The sequence below is a fragment of the Lipotes vexillifer genome, unplaced genomic scaffold, assembly GCF_000442215.2.
Source record: "Lipotes vexillifer unplaced genomic scaffold, Lipotes_vexillifer_v1.1 scaffold220, whole genome shotgun sequence".
NCBI lineage: Eukaryota > Metazoa > Chordata > Mammalia > Artiodactyla > Lipotidae > Lipotes > Lipotes vexillifer.
In genome coordinates this window covers 604,353-619,905 of record NW_006781423.1, presented here as the reverse complement: position 1 = coordinate 619,905, position 15,553 = coordinate 604,353, and the positions used below count along the sequence as shown (strand labels likewise).

Below are 15,553 nucleotides of genomic sequence, written 5' to 3'. Positions count from 1 at the left end.
TCTGGGAGGTCCCCATTCTGTGCCCGGGGGAGAGGAAAACCCACACCTGGGAGGTCAGCTTGTCTTTTCCGTGCCTCTCTTCGTCCTGAGGAGTCCTGAGAGCTAGGGCACTCCTTGCTCGTGGCCTCAGCCCAGGCTCTGTGGGGAGGAATGAAGCTCCACTCAGACATTCCAGCGGCTGCTCAAACCCAGTGGCACTTTGTTAAGCTCTGGGCTACACCCTCTCCTTGGAGTGTTTGCTGGTATTGCTGTGGCAGCCAAATGCCCTTTCTTTATGTTCCCCTCTCCTTGCCCCACACCAGTCAGCTCCATCGCCAGCACCTCTACTGTGGGTCTCTTCAGATTCCTTTCTAGGCACCAAGGGACATGGAAGCTACAGGGTGAGGATCAAAACATCTTCCCCTGTCTGATACCCGAGAGTGAGGAAGGTCCAGAGACCTGAAGTGTTTTAGACTGACCTTCTTGGTCAGGGGTTGCCGTGGTGTAGACACGGTAGATCCATGGGTGTGGTTGAACGCTTCCGTTCTAGAACCGTAGAGACATCTGCGTAGCTGGAATGGTCTGCCTGAGAATACGGCCAAGGCTGGAGGGTGGGAATGACTTTTACGCCAGGAGAGATACAAAAGTCGGTGAGATCAGACATGGGAGGAATTCCATTTCCATGCATGCCAATAAACTCACGTCACAAGAATCCTTGAAAGTGCATAGGCCCAGCTCCCTAGCCACGCCTTCTCCACAGCAGGGACTGACGCTGTGCTGATGACCAGGAAGAAGCAGCAAGACGTGGACATGTAAAGACCGCCGAGTCTCGCTTGTCGGTCCTGCTGCATGCAAGGAAACCCCGACCCCCTCATCAGCAAAACAAAACAAAGAGAAACAGAAAAAACAGGTTCAGTCACGTTTTGCTGTTGGTTTAGTTGAATCACCCTGTTGATGTCACACAGGTTCCAAATCCCAGGGTGATTTAGGTGGGACACACTGCAGCATCAGAGAGCAGTAAAAAGGGTACACTCTGGCTCCCATACTTACCTGCCTTATGGCCTTGGGAAAGTTAACTTAAGATTTCCAACTTTCCTCCTCTGTAGAATGTAGATATTAACAGTATCTGTCCACAAGCTTGTTGGGAGAATTAGACAAGAGAAGCCATGTCAAAGTGATTAGATGGTGCCTGGCACATAATAAGCAATCAATCAATGTTACTCGCTATTAAAAACAACCACGTCTTCAGTGACAAATCTCACATAAAATGGTAAAACCTCTTAGAGAAAGTTCACTTTCAAAGATAGCACGTTGTAGTATATACAGAAGCTGAAATATAATGTTGTACACATGAAACGTGTAATGTTATAAACCAGTGTTACCTAAAAAAAAAAAACCATGGGGAAAAAAGAATGCATAGTATAAACTTGAAACATGTTTCCTTGCTACCCCATAATGTTGTCAAGAAAAAGCTACTGGGAAAGGATAAATGGCTGTGGCACATGTGGCTCCATTTCAGTGTCTAAGAACGTAAAGACAGCCAGGGAGCACCAATACTGTGGAGCATTTACTAGGTGTGTTCCAGGCATTGTGCTAAGCGCCTCCAAAGCATTATCTCATTTAATCTTCAGGCCACTTGTGCCAGTTATTAAGCTACTGTCTCTCAGCTCAAACCCACCCTCTTGTCCTCTGCTTTGTGATACTGCTGTTGAAATACTGCAAACTTCAGTTCTTTTTTGTCAGTTTCATGTTAGGTTTCATCAGTAGGGGCCACTAGAGGGAGATTGGAAGAAAGAAGGAGAATGGACTGGTTGGTTCCTTTGGGTTTACTTGCGGTTCAAGCAGCAGCATCCTTCTAATGGCTCTTTACTGGGGCAGCAGCAGTTGGTTCTAGTCTCTGTCATCTTTGTGCCCTTGAAGGACCAGCTCTGTTATGTTCTCACAAAGAAACTCCATCACCAAGCAAATGGCCTCTCCTTGAGGAAACCTACTTTCTGTTTCCTCCCTTTGTTCTCTGAGTCCAAGAGGGGTGGCTGCTTCCTGCAATTATTCATACCTCTGTGTTATCTCAGTATTTCAAATAGTTTTGCTCTTTTGCTCCTCCAGTATCTTTTAACCAATTCCATACACTAAATTCTCTCTGTGGAAATCTTGACTGCATCTTAACTGACACACTGTTCAAGAGGCAGAAACAGATGGAGACTTTGAAATCCTTTGTTTCCTGCAACCTAAGATACCAAATTAACACCATTAACACTATCTTCAAATACATATTTAGAAATGAAAAAAGTTCAGAAAACATAAATAAAATGCTGTGAAAGTGATCACACAGTAATGGGGCCAGAGGTTTCAGAAATGTGTTTTTTGTTCTCACTCTATTTCCATTATCAATGCACAATGAACCTATATTCACTTTTGTATATAAGCTATATGACATTATTATATTATATTATGGTGCATACATAAATGATTTTTCTGTATAGTCCTGATTTTAGGTATTCTGTGTCTATTCTTTTTCTATAAGTTAGGGAAGACAAATGCATGGCACACATTTTGCCATTCAGCATTTCCATATCCATGTTAGGCATTCATCACTCATCTCACCACTCTTTCTGGCCAGATACAGATCCAGTCTCAGAATCCTTTTCAAACCACAGGCTGTGGGACTTCCCTCGTGGTGTAGTAGTTGGGAATCCGCCTGCCAATGCAGGGCATATGGGTTCTATCCCTGAACTGGGAGGATCCCACATGCCGCGGAGCAACTAAGCCTGTGTGCCACAACTACTGAGCCTGTGCTCTAGAGCCCACGAGCCACAACTACTGAGCTCGCGTGCCCTAGAGCCCATGCACCACAACTACTGAGCCCGTGCACCACAACTACTGAAGCCCATGTGCTCTAGGGCCCACGTGCTGCAACTACTGAAGCCCGTAAGCCTAGAGCCCGTGCTCCGCAACAAGAGAAGCCACTGCAATGAGAAGCCTGCGCACCGCAACGAAGAGTAGCCCCCACTCACTGCAACTAGAGAAAGCCTGCGCGCAGCAACAAAGACCCAACGCAGCCAAAAAAAAAAAAAGAAAAAAAAATCACAGGCAGCCACTACACTTGATCAAATTTAGCACTGAAGTGAAAACCCATTCGCCATCCTTGCGATCTATCTTCAAGTTTATGGAAATTTCTTTACTTTTGTCATCAGAATTTATGTTCCAGATTGTCATTCAGACCCTAAAGAGTTATAAAATTTTTATGCCATATGATATGTAATAACTTTTAGTTCAAAGTACGTATTAGTTAAGACCCAGTTAGGAAAGCAGAACACATTTTAGATAATTCAATAGAGAAAATTCAAAATGGAAAACTAATTAGAAAGGCTTTGGAATAACAGAAAGGGCATGTGAAAAATCGTGGGCCAACCCAAAGATTGGCAACAGCAGGAAGCTCCTGCTTTGAGCAGATAAGACTGTGTTACTAAAACTCAGGACTTGGAGCCACCTAAAGGGAGCTGAAAGCATGGCAGAAATTTGCTGGAGGAGTTCTGAGGCCAGAGAGGCAGCTGGAATCACAAAGAAGATGCTAACGACACCATCCAGTCAGAGAGAGGAAGAAATACACTGGTTTCCGTCCTCTCCCTGTCCTCCAATCTTCCACAAGTGCCTGCCATTGTCCCACGGGCTGGAAGCCTGTTGGCAAGGCCGTGTGGAAAATGTAGCTTGCAAGAGCCAGCTCTCTGTGACACAGAGCAGAGCGGCAGAAGGCTGGGGAATGGATCTGAGGACAAAGAGGCAAAGTTGGCTTTTGAGTAGTATGGGCATTACCAAGTTACACTCAACAGTCACTGGGGCAAAATGGCAGTGAAGGCATGTTCAACCTTGTCTTATCGACAGGCTCTTAGGTCCCGGGACACCACAAGGACATGGCAGGAGACGGTTTCATCTCTAAGCCAGTAGGTCACAGAACACTGTCTGACTCATTGGACAGCAAAGGCCTCAGGGTTACCTGACATTTGAATTTTTCTGAACAAAGGAAGTTGCTCCTAATTATTAAGCACAGAATATGGCTGAGGTTTTCTTCCTGGGACAGGCAGTAAGAAATCAGTTACACTAATGTGTAGCGCTGTGTGAACAGACATATTCATAAACTCTAAGAAAAGGCAGTTTTGGTGAAGAAACAAGATATCAAAACCTGTGCATTCCTACAGGAATCACTTCAATTACAGCACACACTGCAAAGCCCTGGCACAAAGAGGGGTTTTTTTCCCCCTCACTTTAGAATAGTGCAGACATGAGCCAAAGCCTGGAGTCCCACATGTATCAAGAGAAATTGTCAGCTGTTCTATATAACACTGAGGTTTCACTTCACACTAAGCCGCTCATTCATTGGTTCACTTGAAATGACAATGAAAAAGGAGGTGGTGATGGAAACAGGGCTGGGAGCCAGTAGGTTATCAAAATCAGGCTGGGTCCTGGATCAACATGTCAAGCTATGCTGTCCTGAAGGGCAGGAGGCTTTTGTTTCCCAAGATCTCACTCAAGTATCGGGTGTTACCAAGGATGCATGCAGAGCACAGAGAACAGGGCAAAAGAGCCATTAAAAGCCAACACAAGGCTACGTTCAACAGATAGAGCTTGAGTCACGGTTTTTCTTGACTCTGCATTATCCTCATGAGACAGACAAAAAAACAAGCCAAACAAATCCCAAACCAAGCCAAACAGACAAGCAAACAAGCTTGGAAACAAGCTATGCACCCTGAGTTGTTTTCCTGATCGTGGTAGGTTTGTATTGATCCAGCCACATTCTCTTTTATGGTCTGACATAGGGTAACCAGCCAGGGATTTGTAAAAATCTCAGTGGGAGTTTCTCCCTTTCTAGGAAACTCAGTAAGAAGCCAACTCATGAATGGCGGAGGCAGGGTGGTGTAATGGTTAGAGTCAGAAAGCCCTTGGTTGAGAGGCCTTACTTCTACCTTCACTGTGAACTGGGGCAAGTTATATAAAACCTCCGAGATTCTGCTTCCTCTTTCCTGAGAGTATCCAGTTCACAGAATTGCATGAAGACTGAGGATGAGCCTGCAGTTAAAGTGTTTAGCACGGTGCCTGGCACACTTTAAGTGTGGAATGTACACATTCACATCTAGGAAGTTCCAAATGCAAAGGGGCAGAAAAGCAAAATAATTAGAAGAAACCCTTCCCTTCTAATATTCCTATTTTGTCCCTAATTGTCTTCTCTTTTCTCTTTTTTTTTTTTTTTTTTTGCTGGCCCTGGAACAACTGTCCCCCTTCCCAGGGCTTCCACTAAGTTCCTGAGGTTCGCCCTCAGGAACCTGGGTGAAGCATCCAGCCTTCTTTTTTGCTCTTTTCTGTTGCAGCAGAGATTCACTGCTGCAAGGTGGTGAGAGGGACGTTATGCTTACGTAGCCCAGCCCGGGTAAAATCACCTCTTCTTTTCATGGTGAATGCACACCCGGGACAGAAACTTAGATGCTCCGTCACTGGCTGGGTGGAATAGACACCGTTGAGCTCTCATCCGATCCCCTTTATTTAGCAGACCAATCCCCGTAGTGGCTTAAAGCAATAACCATTTTACTGTGTTGCATAATTTTCAGGGCCAGGAATTCAGGCGGGGCTTGGCAGGTGATTCTTCTCATCCATGTGACATTGATAGAGGTCGCTGGGTGGTGTGCAGCTGGCAGAGGGACGGGTCTCGAGGGGCCAAGACAGCTTCATTCATGTGTCTGGTGCCTTAGCTGGAATGCCTGGAAGGCTGGGCTCAGCTGGGACAGTGGCCCAGAGTGCTTACATGTGACCTCTCCAGCATGGTGGCCCCAGCACGGTGGCCTCAGATTTCTTCTCCAAGAGTAAGAGTTCCAGAGAAAAAGGCAGAAGCCCCAAGGCCTTTTATGACTCAGACTTGGAAGTCAGAGAGTTTCACTTCCATTCTCATCTATTGGTCAAAACAGTCATCAACCTGCCCAGATTCAAGGGCAGAGGCAGTAGAACACCATTCTAGTTGGGAGGCATGTTGAAGAATTTATGGGACCGTCTTTTAAAACTGCCAGTCTGTCTTCTTTTAATAATTCTCACTTGCGCGCACACACCAGAACTCTCACGGTTACTTTTCAAGAGGGCCAACTAGTGCCTAGGCACTTAATAGCTGGCTATTGAAGAATTTAAAGGGAATCACACGCGTTGGTGGCAGCACAGATAACATCTATTTGAAGTTACATCGTAGAGAGGGGGCAAAAAAGATTGAGGTTCTGAGCTACAGTTCATAATAGCCAGCCTCTCCCAAATGCCTCTACAGAATGCAAGATAAGAATGTGTCAGGCAGGGCCTTTTGCAACATTATTCTTAGATGCCCAACATACAAATTTCAGCAACTCCCATAGAGTCCTGTATGTCTCTGTCATAGTTCTTGTCACCCTTGTAATGATGGGTTCAATGTCTAACTTTCCCTATAAAATGCCATTCTCGGTGATGGACAACAAGCTTGTCCTACCACCCAGTGTATCTCCTGCACCATGCACAGTGTCTGAAACGCAGCAGATGTGCAAAAAATACATTTCATTGGCTAATTATCTGGAGATGGTAGAAAGAAGATGAGAATAGCTAGTACCTAACAATAAGCTTATAATTTGCTGTGAAGGATTTAACTTTTTTTCTACTTAAGATGATGGGCTATAAGACCTAGGTATGTGTCAATAGAATCTAAAGTATAACATTTAAAGCTTTAATAATTCCCCAGTTGGTCTAACCAGATCACTCCGATTATTAAAAGACACAGGTAACATCCACATACCCGACACTTACTGACAGCTTTGTTTATTATTTAGTTGATTATTCCATTTGTATAATCGTACAATGATTCTCTTTTAAACAATACTGCTATACCTGAAGTTGGTCACACTATACTCTCCCTTCCTTCTATAGTAGTAAAGTGGTTTTTTTTCACACTCAGTTTTTTAATAGAACATTTTCGAATATCAAGAAGTGCGATTAACTGAAAGTAATGAACGGACCAAACTCCACGGAAAACAACTGCACACTCCGTTAAAGGTCTAGTGGGCCATGTCCATTCAGGAGGAAACATCAGTGGCCTCGTGGGATCCCAGGGCTGGCAGAGTGTTGGTGGGTATAAGCAACTCCCTTAAGACCTGTTTGGCAGCTTGGAAAGTTGAGGTTTGATAGTGGCCCCGTCCATCACCTTTCTAATCAGAATGGGCTCCTCCAGTCAAACTGTGGGCAGTGTCGTCAGGGTGTGAGCGAGCTTGCCTTCCCTGGGCAAAATCCTCGAGTGAAATCCTCAGGGGGCCTGAGCACTCTTTTCTGCTCCATTCATATTGGCCTTATTTTTAACTTGAAAGTAGGTGGGACCCAGGCATAGACGTTGTGTGTACAGTGTTTATGTGTGTGTATAGAGTGTGTGTGTGTAGTGTGTGTGTCTGTAGTGTGTGTGTAGTGTGTGTATATTCTGTGTGTGTATATTCTGTGTAGTGTGTGTAGTGTGTCTGTTGTGTGTGTACAGTATGTAGTGTGCGTGTATACACTGTGGATGTGTATGTGTAGTGTGTACATCTGTGGCTGCGTGTAGTATGTAGTGTGTGTGTAGTGTGTGTGCCTACGTGTAGTATGTATAGGGTGTGTGCATACAGTCTGTGTGTGTATAGTGCGTGTGCCTATAGTTTGTATTTGTGTAGTGTGTAAATAATGTGTATAGTCTATAGTGTGTGTGTGTAGTGTGTACATAGGTAGTGTGTATACTGTGCATGTAGTATGTGTATATGCTGTGTGTACAGTGTGTAGTGTGTGTGTTGTGTGTGTGTAGTATGTGGATACACTGTGCAGAGTTTGGAGAGTGTGTGTGTAGTGTGTGCACATGTAGTGTGTGTGTTGCTTGTGTAGTGTGTGCATGTGTCTGGTGTAATATGTGTATATACGCTCGGTCAAGTGTGTACAGTGTGGGTAGTGTGTGTATGTACGGTGTGTTGTGTGTGCGTGTGTGCACATACTGTGTGTTTGTGTGGAGGGCACAGGGCACGCGCTGAAGGAGGGAGAGGGTATCAGGCAGGAGAAGCAGACAAAGATGAGGGACCTGGGGGGAGACGGGGGGAGGGAGGGCAAGCGTGAGCGTGCTTTATTTTAATAACACAGAAGGAGGGACAGGGAACGGTGTCCCTGATGCCACTCCCCGGCCCCCCTCTCTGGCCCAAGGTCCTGGTCCTCTGCTGTGCAGACCCAGCTTTCTGTGCAGACTTGAACAAAGGAGTAGCTGCGGCAAAGCCAGCTCTCACCAAGGCCCCGCCCCATTGGCTGGGGTCCCACGGCTGCCTCCTGTACCCCTTCCTCTTCCGTCAAGGTGAGACACTGGCTTCTGAGGCATTTCACCCACCGCCCGGCATTGACCCCAGGCGGGTCTCAGTTTTCTGCCAGCCTTTGCTCTGGAACTGAGGGGGGTGCATTCCAGAGTCGATATACTGTCTCTCCACCTTTCTGCAGAAAGATGCAGAGAGGGGCGTGAGGTCACCTGTGCTTGCAGCCCTGCCACAGGCTCACTCTCAGGCACTGGCGGGGAGAAGGCTTGTGCTGCAGATCCGTGGTCCCAAAGGGCGCCCCGACTGCAAGGTTAGGATGCACTGTGCCCTCCTCCCACTGCAACGCACTGCAGGCATATCTGTGCCACGGAGGCAGGGGCCAGGGAGAGCTGCGCGTCCAGGCAATACGGAAAGCAGAGCTGAGGAGGGTGAAGGGTTAAAATCCTGTGCTCTGGAGTCTGACAGCCTGAGTTCAAATGGTGGTTCAGGTAGGTAAGAAACGAGCTGTTGCTAGAATTCAGCGATATGTAAATTGCTTAGAGCAGCGTCTGGCACACAGTAAGCACTCAATAAACAAGCTCTGTCATTCTAACCACTTAGAAAAAATTCAATAGGGCTCAATGACAGGCCTTATAGATTCTGCATCTCCTTCCTGACCTTTCTCTTGTGTTTCCAGATGAGGAGCCCTGGTCAAAGGCAGGGTGGCTGAACGTGTGTGTTCAGGCCTCTGAGGTGTGTGAGGACAATTAAGGCCATTGCTGGTCCACAGGGCCCTGCAGAGCTCTTTCTGAGAGGCTGGACTTCCCGTTGGCCAGGCCCCCACTTGTGCCAGTGCCAACGCTCGGGGAGCGGGGCAGAAGCAGTGGCCTGGCCCTTACCTGTGGTCAGGGGAGCTCACCTACACAGAACCTCTGCTGCCCCTGGCAACTAGATGGGGGGTGAAAATGGTGGAATCCTCACCTAGAGAAATGATTTGCAAAACTAGCAACGTAACTAAGCAAATTTGGCAAAGGGGAGAATGGACGGAAGTGTTTTGTGATGGGTAATAACTTGAGTTCACTAAAACACTGACATGGAGGTCTTGACCCGTCCTGACCAGAGCGGACATCAGCCAGGACGGATCTGTGCAAGGTAAGCGGCGAGGACACCACAGAGAATCCGGGCATGCGACGTGCACTACTGGTCTGCACAAGTTCACCCTGGAGGTACAGGAGTTTTTTAAAAGAAGAAACTACATTTTTTTTTCTAGAACATGGACTGCTAACCAGACTCCCAGGTAGACTGCTCTGCAGGTGCATTAGACAGGTAGCATTTTATTGCCTCTTAAAGATATATTGTTCAGAGGAGAAGGCAGAGTTCTTCCAGAAGGAGATTTAATTCCCTTAAAATGGGGGAGGACCTAAAAATCCAGGAGGCCGACCGGGGCCCATAATGGAGGCGAAGTTCACCTTTGCAGTGTGAAGATAGCAATCGGAAGGCCGGGGGGTAACCGTGAGACCTACACAGGGGCCACCTTCCCAGTTTTCTTGCTGTTGTTCTCTGTGAGCAGAGCTTAGGCTCTTAGTGTGAGAGCTTCCCTAGGACATCTGAGGCTGGGGTCTGAGGCCACTCTACAACTTTCTGGCCTCATCTCTGTCCCCAGGTGCAAGGTACATAGGAACTCAGTGAGCACAGGGTGCACCAACCTGATGGCCCTTTCATGAGAAGCATGGCAGAACCCAAGCATTTTGATGAACCTCTTGGACAAAAAAATGAACAAAACAAGTTAACCGCAAAACAAGCCCCAAAGTAATTCCCTAAGAAGAAATTTAGGAAGCCCTGGCTAGCAGGCTTGCTGACCACACAGATGGAGAACATAATACCCGAGAAGTTCTGCAGGAAGCAAGGATCACCTCCCTGGTCTAGATGTTGCCTGTGGAGGTTTGAACGTTCCCTTAAAAACATTAAAAATCCACACACCAACCCAGACATTTCCCCTCCTTTCTCCTGCTTCCTTTTGGCAGCTGCTCTCTGGCATCATGGCGCTAGATGTCTTTGCTGTCCCCATAATCGTTGTAAGGGATGCTCAGGGTCTGCTCCTCACACGTCTTCCTAAGGTCTCGGCTAAGCTCTGACCAGTCAAGTCCGTAGGGCTTGATCTCGCTGTAGCGGCAGCCCAGGTACTTGAGGGAGCTGCGTCGCAAGCTTATCTTGGGTTCCTGAAGGAGTCCATTGCACCAATTGCTGAGATCCCCAAGCTGAGAAAGGATGAGGCCAGCTTTCCTATGGATCAAGCATGGAGGATGCTTAGGTTAGAAAGAAGAGAAGGCAGGAAAGGTAAACAGTGTGAGACTTTAAACTTCAAGAGGGAAGAGCCCCGTTTATTTTGCTTACTGTTCCATGGTTGGCACTTAGAAGAGGGGGAACCTCCATAAATACTTGTCAAGAAAATGAATGAATGAATGGAAGAATGAATGAATGAATGAAATAATTAATTAATAAGGATGGACGAGCAAAGTAGGGCACCAAAATGGAAACAAAGAAACAAAATGCAATAAGGACAAATAAGGAAGAGAAAATGACATACTTTAGTGGGGATTTATGCTCTTTTAAAATCATATAGCTGACAAATCAGATCAATTTACTTTAAAGCCAGTAATTTATCACCATTAAATGACAAATAATGTGTTTGACTGGATGTTTCCCTTTTCAAGGGTATTTCTGAACTGAGTAGAAGCCGCCAATATATTGCACTTTGGGGGATATCAAGTGTAACTCATTATGCCTGTATGAAGGTAATTATAGTGTAATAAGGGCGCGAACAATAGTGCCCTCAGTGCATATTGACATAGGGTCATTCTTTGGGAAAATGCAGACTCTCAGTGGCACGCATCACCTAATTAACCCCCAGGTGAGCTCCTGCTCTGTTCTGCAATCTCCCTCGGAAAGTCAGGAGGCTAGTGCCATTGAGACCCCTGAGACCCCATCCAAAGAGTGAGAAGAAAAGGAGGTGATGAGAGGGCACCTGAGCTGTTGCAGATCCCTGAGAGAATGGGAAGAGGAGGGCAAGGTCTCCCCAAGTTCACACACACTGTAAAGGAGTGATCCCACTGGGCCAAGAATAGGGTGTGAGACCCCCTGCGCATAGCTTGGGGAAGCGGGCTGTCGCCAGGATCTAGCTCACCGGTGTACGGCTTCTTCTTGGCATCCACTTCTGGTGTTAGAGATAGGACTGCCTGACAGCCCGTTCTCAGCCCGCACTGGCTTTGACTCTGAACACTTAGGATAAGGGAAGGAACGGGGACCCCTTCATTTAGCTGTGTTCTTTCCCTTCTTCAAAAAACCATGGGTGACCAGAGACCCATGAAAGAATAGTCTCTTATTCCAACAAGCCCATGTGAGGCTCTAAAATCTGTTCTGGAAAGTTCAATGAACAGGACCCCTTGCAGTATTTATCAATTGCTAGGCTAACTTCACATGTGAGGAAGCATCTCTTTTCTACTTCAGTCAACAATTCTTTCCAGAAACTGGAAGTTTCTTCACCAAGTTTAGAATGAGCTCTCAAGAACAAGAAGCGCATTCATTTCATGCCTCTTCTTCCGTCCTGGCTACGAGCATCACAAGGGGTGAGCTCACCGCATTCCTAGGAGGGCAAGCGAGAGACGGGTGGGGATGCCGGACGTTGGAAGAAAGGTGTTGAGCTGTGGCAGCGAAGTCAAGGGACCAAGAGAGTGTGAGGTCATCAGAGGCCAGTCAAGTTTTCTCCCACTGCAATGGTGGGTCAGAGAAAATCAAACAAACACTCTGCCGACTAAGTCACATCTCATGCAGATTGCCTCTCCTCTGCCCATCAGCCTCTGCCATTTGGCCAAGCAGGCTTTCCAAAAGTCGCCATCAACAGGGACTTTGGTGGCCTTCCTCTTAATCTCTCCTGCTGCATGTCATTAGCTCTTGACACATTCTTGGGATGTGGACAAAGCGGGAGAGAAGAAAGAGTAAAGGGCAGCATCTGCCTCATCTTGAAGAAATGGACAAAGGAACACATCCTAGCCATCCTTTCAGACAAATGGATTTAATTAGCCCATGGAGTTTTTTGTGGCTATTTTCACTGCTCTCTTTTTAAAAAAAGATAATAATTAATTTGGGTATGTCCTTGACCATCTCAGAGCCTTCTTCTTTCTTAAGAGCAATGCAACCAAGGCTGTCCTCAAAGTATTTCAACTCTCATGGAGGCTTCCATGAATTTTAATGGAATTGGATTTAACCGGAGCAAGGGAATACTTTCTGCTTGCTTGCAGGGCGTATGTACCCTCTGACCCTTTTCTATTTATTCTCACAACTAACTCCAAAGTAGTGAAGTGTCTCAAGGCAGGAGACTCTTGTTTCCTGTGGTTCTCCCCCAGATCCACGACACTGAAAAGCAAAACTTGATTTTCCACAAGCTAATGAAACTACAATTTTCCCCCCTAATACACAGCCTTAAAAACCCAGTATTACACATGAAAGAGTCTCCTGGGAAGACTCCTGAGAGTCTTCTCTTTTTGAGAAGACGGTGTCAAGTCAGCAGCAGGCCTTACTTTACAATGAGATCTGCATTTTTTTCCCCTGCGCACTTTCTTCATTAACCAATTTTCCTTCTGAGTCTTGAGTTACAAGAGAGAAATTTTAAAAGCAGTCCAAATTCCCTTGGAAATCAAGATGATGTATGCAATGTTAGTGCTATTCAAATTGTGACATTTATGTTCCTTGACAAAGAACTGCATATAGGTACTCAATAAATGTCAGAAGGAGGGAGGAGAGAGCATGAAGGGAATTGGGGAGAGAGCTGGAGAGAGGGGATGATATTAGGTATGAGTACTAATAAGGGCAGGAGTAATGGTAAGGTATGGAGCAGGGAGGCTATTTCTTAATATATATCTACCTTCTAACCCAGCGTTGGCTTTTTACCAAAATTGAGACAGAACAAATTAAATTATATATTTCCCTCTGTGTCCTGTCCATAGTCATGGCATCTGTTTGCCCAAGAATAACCAACCTTTATAAACTTTGGGAAATAATTTATGGAACGCAGAAAGATTCTTCCTGACCTTACACACAAAATCATTTTATTTTAGGAAGGTAATCCTAAATTTTCTCCTTTCTTCGAAAGTTGGAAAATAGGCAGTGGGGCGGGGGATGTCCTGTACAATGGTCTTCTAGAAAAGTTTATAAATTCAGGTCATACGAGGTATCCTGAGACTAAGTCTCCTTTCCAATTGATCAGATATCAGACAAATGGGATGACTTTTGGGTGATACTTTTATTGATCCCTTTTGGCAGGAGGGCAAGAATTCTGAGTGCCAGAGGATCCTACTGTATTGATTTTCTTCATTTACTTTCTTCCTCTCTTTCTTTCTCTTCTTTCTTTCCTTCCCTCCCTCCCTCCCTTCCATCCTTCCCCTATTTTTTTTTTCTTTATGAACTCCTAAATAGTTTGGGGACATTCCACGTGAAAAGCCTCTTCACTGTGTTTATCTGAAAATCTTAGTATTTCCAGAGAAATCTCTTCTCAGAGCAGCAATACACAGCCATGTTGAATGGAACAAAGGAAAGGTGTTATCTCTATGCATTCTTCCCATTCCTCTCTTTCCAAGAACTCTATCTGGACTATATAACCTAAAAGCAGGAGTAATGAGTATTAGGAAGTTGTAGCCCCCGGGGCCAGGGCAAGTTGACAAACACTACATTATCCTAACTTTGGCCAAGTTAGATGTCAAGATGTGTCATCGGCTACCCCCATTCTGCCTTTCAATAGAATGTAGAATTTAGCTCGAAATATGTCTGTATAATGCATATAACATATGTAAAGTTCATATGCAGTAAATATTTTTGGATAACCTCTTCAATAACATTCCTAATTTTCTTTCAAAAGACTAAGCTTTTGGCTCCTACAGTTTAGCCTTTGGAATGCTGTGTCAGCATGATAAAGAGGGGGTAAAACAGCTCAAGGACAAAGGTTTTTTCAGAGTTCCGGAAATGCATTCATGGCTTGACTTAAATACAGCATAAATACAGCTTATCCATAACTAATCAGTATGAACTGAGCTGTCTAAAAGCACAGGACTTACAGCAGCTAAGCTCACCCAGGATATCTGCAAATTCATGAAGGCAGTATTATAGTGGAAGAGGTACAAAATTTCAAAAAGCTGAGGTCTTTAAAAGAGATAATGAAGTTTACTGATTACCTGGGGCCTAATTCATCCTCACACCGCCAGGTGAATTCTCCAAAACTCTCGTAATGCTGGTTATAGTGGTAGAGGACTCGATGGAGGGTGGGCGAACCCAGATCCAGGAGGGTGTTGTAGGCGGTCTGCTGCTCCTTCCCACTGGTATAGCCATTGAAGAGATTGTAGATCTTGTCTGCTATTTCTGAGGATGGGAGAAAAGGCCAATAAATAAAATTATATATATATATATATATATATATATATATACACACACACACACACACACACACACACACACATATACACACACACATATACATATATATACACACACACATATATACACATGCATAAATGATTATAAATACAGGCACATAGGTGTGTATATGCATGTATATGTGTGTGTATATATACGTGTGTGTGTGTGTGTGTGTGTGTGTGTGTGTGTGTGTGATATTACTCAAAGAATACTGAACCTACGGCCCTATCAGGTTTCAGTTTTCTCTTCTATAAAATGAAAGGCTTCAAATAGAATCTCTCTAAGGTCAATTTAGGTGATAATATTCTTTGTCTTCACCCATGTTTCCTAATAATACAGAGCCTGAGGCAAGAGCTCATAGATTGATACTGTATTGGCAAATGCATTCCCAGAGAAGCAGGACGGAGGACAGAGAGAAATGAGGCAAGAAAGGAGGCAGAGTGAATATAAGAAAATGCTCTAAGGAGTTGATGGCTATGTTTTGCAGGAGAGGATGTATGAAGCTATTGGATCCTCACTGGTCCATCTGGGGGAGAACAGAAAAAGACTTTATACCAGCTCCCATTCAGGATTGGTCCATGGGGACTTTTCACATTTGCCCCCATGAGGCATTAACTCCCCTGCACCTCTAGGCTGCATGCTTGGGTACAAAGTGCAGAGTCCTGCAAAAGCAATGGGGAAGCCCTGGGCAGCGGGGAGCAGCCTTCGGCTCAGGGATGAAGTCGGGAACTGTCAGGTCACGCCTCCAGCAACGTGAGGAACCTGGAGTAGCCACAGCACCAAGAGCAACCTGGCCCCTTGACTGCAGGAATTCGGGTCTTTTT

At 45.5% G+C, this 15,553-nt stretch overlaps 1 protein-coding gene across 1 annotated transcript in view; it reads right to left on the bottom strand.

Moving 5' to 3' along the window:
* Positions 1-8,784: 8,784 nt before the first annotated feature.
* ASTN1 (astrotactin 1) overlaps positions 8,785-15,553 on the bottom strand; it is a 343,770-nt gene continuing 337,001 nt past the window's right edge. Inside the window, exons 22-23 of the mRNA XM_007454743.1 lie at positions 14,489-14,672; positions 8,785-10,547 (exon numbers count right to left, since the gene is read on the bottom strand). Coding sequence (XP_007454805.1) covers positions 10,310-10,547; positions 14,489-14,672 — 422 coding nt within the window. The 3' untranslated portion in view covers positions 8,785-10,309. The remainder of the gene's footprint in view (positions 10,548-14,488; positions 14,673-15,553) is intronic.